Source organism: Manis pentadactyla, chromosome 3 (genome assembly GCF_030020395.1).
Source record: "Manis pentadactyla isolate mManPen7 chromosome 3, mManPen7.hap1, whole genome shotgun sequence".
Taxonomy (NCBI): Eukaryota; Metazoa; Chordata; class Mammalia; order Pholidota; family Manidae; genus Manis; species Manis pentadactyla.
Window position 1 is genome coordinate 62,706,868 of NC_080021.1, and position 16,446 is coordinate 62,723,313.

Genomic DNA, 16,446 nt, shown 5'->3' on the forward strand with positions numbered 1-16,446 from the left:
GATTGGATCATCATTATTTTTACCTCCAAACATTTTGGGTGTGCACCTTTATTCATAAAACGTTTTAGATCTTGCACCACCCATTGTACAAAATATAAATTATACCACATGCTAGGTATTATATTATACTAATATATTCTGTTCATTGTAAAATAAAAACAAAGTATCTCGAATACAATTTTTAAAAACCTTTTATTACTTGATCAATGTTGTAAAGATATTCTGCCTTCACCAAAATGTTATATTTCTATTATTATTTTTAAATGTATTAGTATTTAAAATTTTTGTCAGAGTAATATGACAAAACATGCTCAATGATTTTGAGAAGTTTTACTTATAGTACATAACTTCAAGCATCATGTTACATTTATGCTCATTTAAAAATGTTTGCCAAGCATAATAGCTTAACTATCACTGGTTAATAAAGCAAGCCAAGTGTTCATTTTTAATGAATGATTAATAGCATATTTACCTTTCCAAATAGTCTTGAACATTTTTCATCCTTTGACTAGTCTATCATACTTGATTGGATCATCATTATTTTTACCCCAGTCTGTAGCTAACAGAAAGCCTTATTATCATAAGCAAGGTAATTATCTACTATATTTACTATTAAATTTCCTTAGGGTGAGCTTGTGTTTTCATTTTAAATTATTAAATCTTGGTTCTACAGGATTTTCTAAGAATATTTTCCAGTGTTCAGGAAAACTGGGTTTCAAAGTTAATTAATTCTCTTATCTGACTCACTAAAATGCACTAGGTGGAAAAGCCCTAAAATGCAAACAGCCCATGTGGGGAGCAGGGCCACACTGCTGCTTTGGACGGCTCACCATTCCTTCAGGAGATGCCCCCCTCCTCAGGGGATATGTGGCCCTTCCAGGCATAAACCTAGGAGGGCAATCACTGTCAATCTACTATCCTCTAGAAAATCTCAATTTCTTTTCTTTCCTCTAGATAAAATTGAATCTAGATAGGAGTTCTTGTGTTACTTAAGTACTTCTCTCAATGGTTCTTTGTGCGCGCTCTCTGGGAGCACAGACTCTATGTTGGGCACCATTAATCTATGCGAGAAACAGTGGTGGCCTGGATTAGGCTGATGTTAGCTGAGGGGATGCTAAGCATTATTTTTAGTGGTGATGGTGTTAGAGGCAACAACCCATGCAATGAATGTGTATGTTACTATTAGATTGTCGTAGCACCTTGGGCATTTTGTTCTTCACAGCTAAAAATATTAATTTTCAAAAAGATGGTATCTTGAGTTAATGATTTTTCAGATTCACATTTAATATTTCAGTGTTATGTTTTTGGAAATTGTACTTGCTTTCTCTTAGGTTGGAAACTTTTGTTCCTAAAAAAGAGAGTAGGCTAATGACTTAGTTGCATTATTCTCACCCCCTCCATCCCCCACTAATGACAGACTATTAAATAAAGTTAAAGGTTCCTTTGCAGCTCTGTCTTTACAATATATTCCACTAAGATGGACACTCAAAATACTGTGTTTCAAAGTCATTTGAAATATTTTTGTCCTGTCCATCCTGTTCCCTTCTTACTCCTAAAAGTAATCATTTTTATTCTTTTAAATTTATGATTCTACTTTTCCTTTTGCAAACAAAAACAAATATGTATTATAAATACATGTGTGTGTATGTGTATTATTCCTCCCAATATTTCTTATAAGGTAGTATTCTAGGTGTACAATTGTGTACCATGCTTTTGTACCAGGTGTCATGTCCTGGGAGACCCCTCTACCAGTTTACAGAGATTTTTCTCATTGTACTTTTCAACTGAATAGTGGTCCCTTTTGTGGATATACCAGTGAGCCAATCTGCTTCTGATGGACTTTAGAGTTGTTTCTGGCCTTTTACTAGTACAAATAATGCTATAATGATTAATGTTGCACACATACCATGTCATTGTGGGTTAAATTGCCATATTTCCAGAATCTCTTGCCTGGCCTTAGTGCATCTCCATATCAATAGGTGTCTCAAAGAGGTGGAGAGAAGTAGTCCATCTCTACATAAAAAGGTGATTACAAAGGGGAGCAAAGGCATATCTGGACTTGGAGAGGTTGGGTGGGGCCCCTTCTTGCAGCCTGGTCCCTAGAGACATGAGCGAGCAGAAGTGGATGACTGCTTATAAGCAGTAAATGGGTTTCTCCCACTTTATTCCTCCCTTTGACTGATTTCAGCTTCAAAGGTAATTTTCCCTGGGCTGGGAATATATATCCCCACCGAGTTACAGTCATGTATTGCAAGTATATCTCTGGAATGGATTTGTGGAAGAGGAATTGTAAAGTCAAAGAGTAGATGCATATGTAACTTTTTAAAGATAAATTGACAGATTCTAGGCCTTGTAGAATTTTCACATACCTTTTAATTTTAGAATGAGGTAGGGTTTTTCCATTATCTTGCATTTTATTTTTAGAAAAAGTCATTTTTGAAATGATAATTAAGGACATTGTTCAATTTATTATGTGGAAACTCACAGAACAAATGCCTGTCTGCATTTAAGTAAAATTCATGTGTCTCTGGATAAGCTGGCATGTTCCCTTCTGTTAATAGGCTATCAAAAGGCAACATGCCAGGACCTCTCTTCTCTCATATCAATGGAGGAAACGGTCCAGAGAGATTCAACTACATTTGTTGCCACCTCTCTGTTGGCTGAGGCAGGGCCTGGCGCTCCTGTAGTGTTGGCTCAGCACCATAAGCCTGGCTCAGAAAGGCATTGCTGCCTCTGGCACCACAGTGCTGAAGTTACCTTCACAGAGGGTACCATGTCAGAGTCACTAACAGGGGGAATAGGTGTTCCCAAGAGCAGAGCTGCTGCTTCTGGAAAAGTAGATTGCCTTGTCAGGGTGTGCTGGCTTCTCATGAATTCATCAGCCACAAGGCTCATTGGTGGGAAGGGCTAAATGGGATCAGGCCCCCATCAAGTCCCCCACTTCAGCCCCATCACAAGTGTGCAAGACCAGTAGGATGAGACTTCCTTAGCACCCATCAGGCCTAATCTGAGGGGCTAGAATATGCACCACACACATACACACAGATCAATGAATGGAGCGTCACCTCCTGTGGAAATGGATGTAACTTTCCAAGCATGTGGATGAGAAAGTAGAGGCTTAAAAAGGATGGATGTGAAGTGAAAAGGGAGGACAAGCAAGAGAACAAACCCGAGAGCTACGGGAGAACCCTTTGGAAAGCCTTTAGTTAGTGAGACTTTCTCGTATGAGGTAACTATTCCAACATGTGGCAGGAGGCTTCCCACACAGCACCAGGCAACGCTGGGACAACAGCCAGGAATCAAAGAATTCTACCCAATTCAGACAATATCTACCCTGAGATAGTCAGACCCCACAGTTTAAGGGCTCAGTCCCTCAAGCCTGCCCCCTCCTACCTCAAGCGGCAGTCACTGGCTGTAAATCACAGGTTCCCATCACCCCCTCATCGATTTGTGAGAGCAGCTCACATGACTCAGGAATACAGTTTACTTAATAGATTACTGGCTTACTATAAAAGATATAACTCAGGAACAGCCAGGTGAAAGAGACACATAGGACGAGGTATGGAGAAAGGGCCCAGAGCTTCCACGCACCCACCTAGAGCACCCAACCTCCAACACGTTCCCCAACCTGGAAGGTCTCCGCATCCCGTCCTTACAGGGCTTTATGGAGGCTTAAGTACACAGGCACGCTTGATTAAATCATTGACCACTGGCGGTTGATTTGACATCCAGCCCCGCTTTCCTCCCGGGAGGTTAGGGAGGTGGGACTGAAAAGTCCAACTCTCTGATTGACAACCAGGCCCCACCCTTAAGTGCTTTTTCAAAGTTACCTCATTCACATAACAAAAGATACCTGCACTTAAATTCCAAAGGTTTTGGAAGCTGTGAGCCAGAAACATGGACAAAGACCAAATACCGATCTCTTATAATAAATCACAATATCACGTATGGTATGGAGAAATTTACATAAATTCCTAGATGTGCGTCCTTCTCTGTGAACTGGCCTGTGGCATCTCCCTTCTCTTCAGAGAGAAAGGAGTTATCCTTCTGTGAGACCGAGCCACCCTGGGAATCACCAGCCACTGGCCAGCAAGTGGCCTGGCCTCTGCCTCTGCCAGGAATGCCTATGATTTCTCTTCAGGCCCTCTATGTGGGGGAAAAAAATATTTATGTTCAACTGATGCAATTTCCTTCAGCCAGAACTTCTTGATATCTTGTTCTTTTCCTCAATGGAAATGCCTTTTCTATTCAAAATATTTTTTAGAATTAAGTAGAAAAAGAAGGGAAGAAAGGAAGGAGGCAGAGAAAGGCAGAAAAAGGGAAATAAAGGATTTGGTGCATTTTAGTGATGCATTAATGATTATAATCATTTTTGCTTTAGAAAGGTGGTTCAATTCTTATCAAAATTAGCATGGCATCTAATTCTGGTCTTTTAAAACTACTGAGAACAAGAAAACAACCAGATTTACTTTAAAAACAGAATTAATTATAATCTTTTATTGAGGGAAAATATAGCAGAGCTCAAAAAGCTACACTTGTTATGTTTTATAAAGGCAGAGGTTTACACAGGTTCATGTGTACACATTGATGACATTATATCATAACATCAAAGGCACCTTCCTTTGCCACAGTGTTAGATAATGAATAAAACTTATCCAAATTAATCTTTAGAAAAATCTAAATGATACAATATGCCTTATGATTATGTACATATTCAAAACATTTAGATATTTAAAAAAACACATTATTTTAATGTGTGTATCCACAATTATCTCTAATTCTCAAATTATTATGGTACCGAAATTCTGTTTGTCAAATAACAAAATACACAGCGCTATACTCTATAACCAAGCACCAGTTAAAGTCAGCATTAATTCTCCATCAAACTGAGAGGCTCATAAAATGCAAAGTGAAGTGGGTATTTAAAAGAACCATTTGGAGCCTCAATTTTTTTTTTTGTTTTAGTTAACCAATTATGTTGGAGAAAATGGGAATGGGGCCTGGATGATTTAGATCATGTTTTTCTAACTGTTCGATGGAACCCCATGTCTCTCAGAAGAAAAGTTCCCAGGGACTAGTAAACCTTGGGGTGTAAGCAGGTCCATCTGATGTGAATTATATGTTAGACCTTTATATATGACTGACATAATAGATAGGGTCCTATCACTTTAAAAAATGTTTGGAAATACTAATTTGGGAAATTGCTTCAATTCGTATGCTAACATAGTTTAAGACACATCTCTGTCAAAACAGATCATCCCACTGAGTCAATTACATGCCTCAACTGAAAGTGTACCTAAGAATATTGCCTTCATTAGTTACAGAGGATGTAATTTAATTTTTTATGTACATTTGGTAGGCTAGAAGGACTTTGGAATGATAAAATTTTATCATTAGTCAATAGTATGACCAAAGAACATTGTCAAATTCTAGACTAATAAGTAAAGGTGGGGAGATAATCTTTTTATATATGGAATTAAACATTGTAACGTATCTCCTTTTTATTTATGTACTATACTTAGTAAAAATAAATGATCACTTCTGACAGTGAGATAGATAATTCTGTTTGCTAATTTTATTTCCAATTGTATCTATGATATACACCAAATGAAAAAATATATTTTAGTAATATTTAGTTAGAAAGAACACTTTAATAAGCACCTCCGAACTGGAATATGAAAAACATTATTACACAGGAAAGTAGTTGCCAAGATACATAATCTGTCTCATCTTCCTATAAAATCGTATCCATGGAGTCAAGAATTTTAAAATGCTGTCAGGTTTAGAGAATATCCAAGAATTCTAATACTGTGCAACTTAAATTTTTATTGAAGAAACAGCTTTTGTTGCTGGCCAGGTAGCCATCAATAATTTGTTTTAACAACCACCAGAGGGGGCCAGTGCCCGCAGTAAGGCTGGTGGAGGTATAACCTACTCTAGATAATTTGAATTTGGACATCACCAAGCTAAAAAACGCCTTGAAAAGAAAACTGATAACTTCTAAAGAAGTTCTGTGACACCTACATAATGCCGGACTGTTAGATAAAAAAATAGAGTTCACTGGCCCATTTTTAGTTAAGGTTAATTTAACAGGATTTTATTGACATCTCTGGATCAGGAATTGAATGAATAATACTTTTAACAATGAATAAATAGAACATTGCTAGAGCTATTAACACTAACAATCATTTAGCACCATATATTGAGCACCAGAATAGATATGGATAATTCACACTTAATGAAAATTTGAATTTCAAAGGAAACCCAAAATTGTAGTCAGGACATGGTGGTTGTAATTCATTTTCAGCACCATTAAGCAGAGAATTAGAAGTTTCTGATTGACCTCTCCTAAGTCAAAGTGAGACCATGGCATAGTTGTTAAAAATCATTTTACATGTGTTTAACTATGGCTTTCTCCACACACATAATGACAATACAAAGAATATATATATGAAGGCAAAGGTAATGTTAGATACTGATAGAAATCTAACTCTACTCTCCCTAAACACTTCGGTAAGTACAGGCAGGCTTCCATCCGTGTCAAGATTTGCACCAAATGACACTGTGGAATATGGGGAATGTTGTTAAACCATGGGGAGAAGACAGAAGACAGGTGAAGCATTATTTTTCCTTTCTGGACACATTCAAATAATCTGTTTAGCTTATATATTCATTTAGTAAGCAGGGTATGAACACAGAACACTTAAACTGGCCTACGTGTGTATTAGATTTGCTTGTGTAGATGTTGTAAATAGATTTAACACAACTATGTGTTAATGAGAAAAATATACATTGTTTCAATCCAAATATTCGGAGTAAATTGTAGTGGTTGAACTTGCCCAAGTGTTGGGTCAACTTGGTGCTAAAGCTGCATGGACTTTCAAATGAATGTTTCCATGAAGGTTTCACAAGGACATTACAGCACTGCCAACTGAAGTCAGGAGGGAGGCTCTGATGGACCACAGAAGTGATGATGCTTAGACTACTGAAGAGAAGCAAAAATGATGGTAATAAAAATTGTTTCTGCCATATTTTAAAAACAAGCTTACTGGTCATAACCAGGAACATTAAGATTATGTCTGCTCAACTCAAATACAATTCTATAAAAAAATTCATCAGTTTAACAGCTAAAATTATAATTTTTCCTGTCTTTTGATGACATGGAAGCAAAAAGAAATCTATATTGTAACAGAATTTCTTTTTATTTTTATGCAGAATAAAGTGTGATGCGAAAAATCTATACAGTGGAGAGGGTCACTGCTGTAGAATATGTATGCCAATTACTATTTATTTTGAATGAAACCTTTTAAAATGAAAACCTCAGTACTGATTATTTAAAGCTGCTCTTATGAAATAGCTTATGCCCAGACCCTTTCTGCCTCTGGGAATTACACTGAGAAATAGCTATCCTAGCACCATTGTCACATGCTGTGAAAAATATGGTATGCTATTAGCAAACTTTCATTTGCTTTAGCCTAGAAAATAAAACATTTCACATACCACTTTGTATTTCTAACTTTAAAAAGCACAGATAGAATAACAAATATACCCGTTACATTTTCTGCTGAGTTGTTAAGTTATAAATTAAATTATAGTTCTAAATGTGATTTGGAAAGGACTGGTGTATAAGTGTAAATTATAAGTGTGTAGTCCCTAGTCTTAATCTGATACGTTTGATGACTTATCTGGATGTTTGATGCGTTCAAAGATTTGTATTTATGACACATGTGTCTTGATAAAAGATGGGAAGGTGGGATTACTTTAAATAGTTGCAGTTCTAGACTTCTTAGTTAATTCTAAAAATCCGTTTATATAAACACTTTTACAGTATAGCTACTATGTAAAAAATTGGGATAAATACAAAGAATTAGATAGAATTTCTGCCAAAGAGGAGCTCTGAAACTTAATTTTGTCTCAAGTAAAAGTTTCACATTAATGACAGTTTTAATATTCATAAACATCTCCTAATAAGTGAAATTTACCTTCACAGGCACCTCTGTGAAATATGTAGCAAATAACATTCTTTTTCAGAACTGAGAAACCAAGCTGCATAAGTAAACCAGCAACAGAACTGGAACTGAAAATAGTCATCTTTGGTTCAATAGTACTTTTGCTAGGTCTGTAGAACTAATATAGCAAAGTCAAAGATGGAAATATTTTCTAGAAGATTCAAGTGAATATCCCACTAATGGGCTTTCTTCCCAGTTGTCTATATACATTAGATAAAAGTTGGGTTGGGGCCTGAATCTTATAGTTATTTCTGATCTCCATTTGGTCTCCAAAAATGTTTATTTTAATAAAGTCTATATATATGCTCACAAAAGCATAGTAGTATGATATCAAAATATTGAGTCACCACATTCAATTTGTAAAAGGAGTCAGGCCAATTGTCATCATGTAAACCTAAACTCCAGATGGTGGCTTTTCCCCTTATTGAAAGGACCTACTGTAATCTTTCAATGTATCCACCCTAAGAAACTGCAAATGTATAGGGAATTTTAAACAAGTAGCTTCCTTCTGTTATTTACATTCTGGAACTAACCATGTTCCCTTATTTTGTGATTCTACGATAGTCACATAACCTGAATCAATCAATCAATCTCTCTCTCACACACACACACACACATACATTGGAAATGTCTTGTATTTTGACTCAGATGTTGAATTCTCTGAAAGTGATTTCCTGAATAAGGAAACATTACATTTCCAAAATTATATGAATTTCAGTGATGACTTTGATTTGATTTCCAAATCAAACTTAATGGGAAACTGAGAGTTATTCTTCTACATAGACACAGAAATAATATTTGGCAATTAAGCCTTAGAAAATCATTTGAAAGGGGCTACTTTAACAAAATTATAAATGCTTATGGTACATACACAGGATGTTTAATATGGTGCTCAAAGACCTCAGATGATTCAATGAATTCTCACCAAATAATGACAGGCGAAACAGTGAAGAGATGGAGGTATTCTTTGCACCTCACATTTCTTTCCTTCATCTCCTTCTGACAGAGCCTCCAGATGTCCTAGAACCTCAGGACATGCCCTTCTGAAATTCTCCACCTGTTTTTTCATGCAGTAACCCTTTCCATGACTTTTCATACCTGTCTTCTAAGTCTTACTTCTCTTGGACCTCATCAGTTTTCCTGCTTTCTACCTTCCAAAGTCACAACTATTTACTCTAACCCAGTAATTCCTGGACAGCTATTAATTCTTCCCTGACCCTTTTAGTTCCAAACACTGTAGCAACATTTTCAGGCTAATCAGAAGCCTCACATGTTATGCAGCATGGTTTACCACATATTCCACCTAGAGGTGAACATTGCTGCCTTCACTTTCTCAAAGCTGCATGAAAATAATTTTGTTCAAAATATAATTTTACAACAAAATCATTAGGTTACATTATTCCCTGAATATCTCTGTGAGCTTCTTGAAGGCAGGAATCATATCTCATTATCTTTGCATTATCAGAACATAACTAACGAGTGCCTTGCACATAGTAAGCACTCAGCACATGACTAGTGACTCAATAAAAGATTAAACAAAAGGCATGATTTCAAACTTCCATAAGTTGAGCATATCTTTTGCTGAAACCAAATGAGATAAAAAATCTCCAGAATGAAATCTGTGGTTGCTTAACTAAATTATTATATCCAAATATTCACTGAATGTTGTGTTGCAAAAAAATCACTTTGTGGGCATTATAAAAATGGCCGCTGAAGATGTCCCACCACCTTGCATGTATTTTAGAATAGGATTTTTTTTTCATTTCCTTTAAATTAACTACTGAATCATATTGTTGTCTATGTGTTACATCATCTAGCATATGTTTGTGTATGTGTGTGTCTATATACACACACACATACACAAACAGATGCATATATTACAGGTCAAATGTCTATTTTATGCCTCAGTAACATGACATTATTTCTTTGGAAAGCAAATTGTGGAACTGGATGCATTAACTATGTCAATACTATGTATTCAATATTTTAATTTAGGCTTAGAGGTCAGAAAATAGAAATGGATATTTTGGTTACCAAAAGATTAAACAAACATACTAGACAAACACTGATTCATACAATGAGTAATAAAAGGAAAACAAGATTATCATAAAATATGTATAACATGTGCAAAACTCAATATATATATATGCCTATGATTCCCAGAAACCATTCTATCTCCTGGAGGTAAAGATCAGCTTATTTAAACCAGTATAGGTAGTTTGACGTCACTCCTGGAAAACAAAGATTGTCAGTACAAGATCCCCCATAACTTGGAGGACAAGCTGAACATGGTACCCCTACTTTGTATGGTGCTTCTCCAATCCAATTGCCCCTAGAAAGAAACAAAAAAAGATTACATTAGTGCTACCTGACCATTAAAACATTTTGGCTGTCCTTAAGCACAGGACCACATGTATTGACATGTGATATCTTTTTGAGAAGTTTGTCATTTTAGAATGACACTGAAAATTAAATCCATTTATTATTTCTATAGTAACTTATATCTTACTCTTAAAATATTTTCTCTCCAAGTAAGTTTATATTATCTTAATTTACAGATAAGAAGTGAGACACTACAGTGAATGGTGACATCACTAGTTCTCTGACACCAGGCTTGATGCTCATTCCCGTGACGTCGTCTCCTTCATATAGCTGCCTTCCAGAGCACACAGCCAGGCCCTACTCACTTATTTAAAACTTATGCTAATGCTACTCTAAGGATAGTAAAAAATACATATCTTACATATTCTGGGAAGCTTAGAAATGATAAAATGAGCAAGAAATTGTCATAAACACAAAAAAATAGGTTGCAAATGTTCACAAGATTTGTATCTAAAGTTGTAAAATATTTTAGGTTCTCAGTATTTGTAAAATGAAGATATGGAAAACTCCATGGTAAGAGAATAAGGCTCATAGAAGAAAGTAACAGTGATCTTAAACCCCTTCCCATATGTAAATTCATAGCTATTTTTTTAATAATGCTATTCATTTTTTATAATGCTGAACACATTTAAATGAATTACTTAGTGTTATATTTTTCTTTATTTGTACTGACGGTCATGATCATAATAACACACTTAACTCACCATTTAGGATAATTAAAAATAGCCACAATGTCTTACTATTATCTAGCTCCTTAAATTATGAAGAAGATGATAAATGTATTTTTAGAGACATGATGATTAGTAACTACAGTATTAACAAATAGCATTATAGCCAGTGTATGAAAGAAATTAAATGGCAAGGAGGAAAATTTGTTGTCAATAGTAAAAAGTCAGGGTTGAAGATAAGCAACAGTATTTAAGAAGATAAAATATAAAATAGGTGGTTCTCATCTTTAAGACCTAAATTAGGTCAAGCAGTGACTCATTGAGTATACCCACAGGACATGAAAATATCTGCTTAAATCAGTCAGTTAAAAATTCAGACTTCTCTATAACATATCTATAAAGAAAAACCTATTTGTAAAAATGGAAAACATGCTGATTAAATATTCAGATTACAGATGAGATGAGATTCCAAGACTGTCCACCTCTCTCTAATTTATTCTATACTCTGCCCTCCAGATAAGTTTCCCCAAGCATAATTTTGATAATGTCACATAAGCTTGCTCACAAACATTCAAGGAGGCCCATTATCTTATGAATGTAGCTCACTCCTTTATCCTAATCTTTTCCATTCTATAGTCATAATCTTATTTCCTTTGATATCTTTACCCAAAGCTTTAAACGTATATGGACCCAACCTATGCTATTCTAATACCTTATTTTTCTAGTTGTCGTATACAACTTTTTGAAATTATATAGCACATATTTTTGGTAACAAACTTAGAAATACAATTTTATTATATGTAAACATTACTATATATTATATTATAAACACATTAAATCATAGATTTTTATTGAATAGAGGGTAATTATATTCGAAGTAAGTCAATTGATAAACTTATTCATTCTTTTATTTTTTACTCTTATTCTATTCCATTCCAATTAAATTATCCCTGCCTGACTCCCTGTCTTCCCCCAACCCCCCTCTCTCTTTCCTTTCCTCCCCTTAAAAACAGTTAGGCTTGAGTGATCTTCATATTGGCATTGGAAAAACCATATTCAAGTATTAGAAAGGATTTAAAAATTCTCTTCATTGCCTAGGTTTCAAAATAATAGCTCTTTATTACAAGAAATATAGCATATCAACACACTACCTTAATCTCTTGGACCCATAAAACAATCAGGTATCTCATCAATAATATCAGAAAATTCTAATCATTGGTCAAAAACAGAATAGTTAAATGAAAAAATGTCTTTCACTGCTTGGGTACTACTTGGCCTACTTATGTCAGGAAGAAGAGTAAAGGTTTAATAGGTATATATAATGTGTGAAACTGAAAATATCAAACAAATTCACAATTTTAATGCTTTTCATAATGCAAACACATTTTACTTTCCAAACCTTACTATTTTAATCATTGTGAAGAGGGAACCATGGGGAAAATCACTATTCTAACTTTGCAAAAACACTGCCATTGGCATGCTGCCAGATAAATGAGTAATGCAGTTGTTTATGAAACATTTTATTCTTCCCTTCCCATATTGGCAAAACTGGAGAAAATCTTTGTTTGGGACTTACTTTGGAAGGCATCAAAAGTGTCATAAATCCTTTGCACATTTTGGTATTTACTCCAAATGGAAACAGACTCATGTATTAATACTGGAATATTTTATCATCAGAAGAATTATTGTTATCAAGAACATTTTTCATCAAATGTTATCAAATCCTTATTTATCCTCATATTATAAAGGATGTTCATAAATATGTCTCTATTTTATAATATTTGATTAATTTTCACAATGTACTTTTACATAATGTCATAACACAAAATTACTTCATACTTTTTAATGCTGAAATGTAAATCATGGCAAATCTTTAATTTAAAAATAAGTTCTAGCATTTAAATCTTCCCTTCTGATAATGAATGCCTCCTTAACCACAAATAGAATTAATGAACTATGATTTTTAATGCTACTCTTAAAAGAAAGAAGGAAGACAGGCTTGTTTTGCTTTTCTAGTCCAAAAAAAAAAGCTGACATTCTACTGCTGATAGGCAGGAATATTTCGGTGTTAAAAAATTCTCTAGAAGATTCTTTTCTACTGCCTTTAACATAGCTATCAAATGCCTGGAAAGAGAGTGTTTATTGTACAACTATCATAAAAACCGTGAGGAGAATTTAGTGACTCTCCATCTCGCAAATTATTTTGCATAAAATCTTAGCCTAGAAACCTTGTCCTTGTGCAAAGAAATCCTTCAGGTCATCATTTTGCAGGTTTATGGGAGTGAGGGGAGATATGAGGATTGGAAGCCTTTGTAGTTAAGTCTTACTCAGTATACTAAAATACCTATCAGATAGGAGATGTTTAACGCCATCAAACACCCCACGAAACAGAATTCAGGTTGGTGCTTACTTTGGGGCATAGTTGCAAACCAAGTAAACTGCACGTCGCCATACAGCTCCCCACACATTCATGTTTTGGCAAGTATGAATTGCACATCCTATGCGATTGGAGGTGGCCCAAACCATCTGTGAAAACAAACCAATACACCATTGTTGAAGTCAGAGCTAAGAAAATGGCATGCATGCACCAAAATAGTGAGAGCATTTTTAAAGGTATGCTTAAAAAACTAACAAGACAGTTGCAATAACCTGCGTATAATGTGTGCACATGGGCCCAAAGCATCTCATAGGACATCTGGGGTTGCAATCCTGGGGATATGGAAAAGCATAATCTTTCACTTCATCATACCATGGCTTGACCAGCTGGAGAATAGAGCGGTATCTAGACATCAAAAAAACACAATGAGAACTTAGAGTACAGCAGTGGTAGTATTTTGAGGACCAGTGTTAAATTGTAAGTTAATTTTTCTCTTTGAAAATCATTCATGATGAATCAAGAGCTTACCCACCCCTCTCAATTACCATTACTATGTAGTAGAATCCTGTACTCCATCAAGTAAGGCCAAGCATGAACACGCCCAAGACTGAAGCGAGTGATCCTACATTTGTTTAAAGTATGTGTCTGGTCAGTTCAAAAAGAGATAGGCAAATATTTCAGGAATGCATCTTTATCTTGTTTTATCAATGTCAAAAATTTCTTCTCTCAGTATCTTATAGACAATTCAGAATTAGATATATAAAAAGAATTATGATACTAGAATTCAGTGTGTTTTTTTCCTTAAACTTGAATCACTTTAGTTTTAATATAGCACACCTGATTTTCCTCCCCTGTGTAGAAGAGAATGGGTCTTTGCAATGTTAGAAAATGACATTACGCAGTGGCAGAAAAACCACCCTATCACTAGAAACAGTTTTTTCCATAGTTGCACATACTTGTGTGTATGTATGTATGCAGATATATGTAAATATATATAATTTGTATGACACACAGACACACCAGTATCTGCACTGTGGGAAAGCTGCATTCTTTAAGGATGGCTTCTGCCAAGTCCAGGGGTGTTCTCCAAGTGGAAGAGACAGAATACAGGATATGGCACATGCCTGATGCTTTCCAAGGTTCTGTGAGGAAAGTGAAGGTTACAATCTAAGGGAGGGTGTGCCAAGGGTGAAAGGGAAACTGGTCTTCCTAGGCCCTTTTAACCAATTAAATAATCCTTGAAGACATCTAAGTCAGTCATAAGGCAAGCATCAGTGCCTGACACAGTGAACACTCAATAAATGTTTGCTGATACTACTTGCGATTGGTGTCACTCTCCCTTGGAGTCCATAAATAATAAAGTTTTGTGAATCAATAAGATCAGTGAAACTGCTTCCTACCTTCCAGTTCTTACAGATAGATTTTGGCCCAGAAATCTCAGTAAGTAAGATGGTCCATGATCCCAAATGCAAGCAGCTGCCCAAGCCTCTGCAGATTTTGCAAGATTTTCATCCCAGACCTGTTAAGGGGAAAAAAATCATCAGCTTTAGTAGGTTTGCTAGTAACAAACTAAAAGTAAGAGGAAAGAAGTGGTTTGCTACTACATCCTAAAGTTCTTTCTATTGTGGTTCCTGAGACTATTTTAACAAAAAGAAAGCAAATTCAGACCACTGATGTTCAAAGTTTTACCATGCAACATGATTACACCACAAAAAAACTTTGTTTCCATGATACTGTCTAGATCCAAAGCCCAGACATCAGAAGCATAGATAACAAGCTTATCATATCTAGATGTAGCTTGGGAACACCTCACACTGACCACTGCAATTTGAATCCACCAAAGTCAATTGATTTCTCTAGAGGTTGTCTTCAAGCAACAAAGAACCATGTTACTAATGGGTCTTAAAAATGAATATGATTGAATTTATTCAAATCAATTTACCATAGTTAATAATGTCTCACATTATATTGCAACTTTTAAAGACCAAACTATATTGTAGTATAATTGATAATTATAAATGGAGTCTTCCTATTTTATGTCATTTGAATCTTTAGCAGTAATAATGATAATATGAGAAACAACTTTTAGTTGGTATGAACTAAAAACAAACTATGATAAAAAATAACCTGACTATGCTACACAGTGCTACTACAAAAATATAGTACATTATGGTTCAATTAAATAAATTAAGAGAAATGGTAATTGTCCTTGAAAAAGGAAGGTATTTAAATTGATAAAGGTGTTACAGATGCATAATAACTTTATTTGAAAAACATTTTGGGATAAAATTTGAATGAGCCTTAGATTATATATATATATATATGATATATATATGTATTTATATATATATAAATAAATACAAATATAAACATATCCAAAACTGTATAGGAAACCAAGCCAAGCATTTGTGTGCCTGCCAGTCATAAACCATCTCTAAAATGGTAATCTATTTTCTAGCAAGTTGCAAGGTGCAAAAACACAAAAAGAGAATATTTATAACTCTTGTATTTATGTAAATATAGAAAAAAGTTTTCAAAATTTGTCTCTGGTGAAAATAATTTAGTGAAATATTTATCTGCTGTAAAGAATGATTTTAATTGGATTATATAGTTCAATATCATGCAATTATTTGTTAAATTACATTGGAATAATTTATGTATTATCTTACCTGAAAAAATTTTGAGTAGACAGTGCTTAGCATATTTAGAAGGTAAACCTTTCATGAAGAAAGAAATCATAATTTTTTAATCACTCAAATTCACATTGAGCTCCATATATGAAGGTGAGTAGATGTCCTTCTACTTGTCTTTGATTCCCTTCTTTTCATAGTCTCCCCCATTTTATCATTCTTTTGGTACTTTTCCCTCCACCAAGTTGTCTGTAGCTAAGAAAGACTCACTTACATTGGGGTTAATAGCCATGTGTTCAGTATAAGCTATAAGCTTTCAGACAAACTTATGGGACTGCTTGACCATAACACTGAAAAGGCTTTATTTCCCCAAGGATTAT

The 16,446-nt window shown here is 34.9% G+C and overlaps 1 protein-coding gene across 3 annotated transcripts in view; it reads right to left on the reverse strand.

Moving 5' to 3' along the window:
• Window positions 1-4,482: 4,482 nt before the first annotated feature.
• PI15 (peptidase inhibitor 15) overlaps window positions 4,483-16,446 on the reverse strand; it is a 30,486-nt gene continuing 18,522 nt past the window's right edge. For all 3 annotated transcript variants that reach the window (XM_036887506.2, XM_036887504.2, XM_036887505.2), the window contains exons 3-6: window positions 14,837-14,955; window positions 13,709-13,841; window positions 13,470-13,585; window positions 4,483-10,341 (exon numbers count right to left, since the gene is read on the reverse strand). In XM_036887506.2, the coding sequence (XP_036743401.2) occupies window positions 10,206-10,341; window positions 13,470-13,585; window positions 13,709-13,841; window positions 14,837-14,955 (504 nt within the window). In that variant the 3' untranslated portion in view covers window positions 4,483-10,205. The remainder of the gene's footprint in view (window positions 10,342-13,469; window positions 13,586-13,708; window positions 13,842-14,836; window positions 14,956-16,446) is intronic.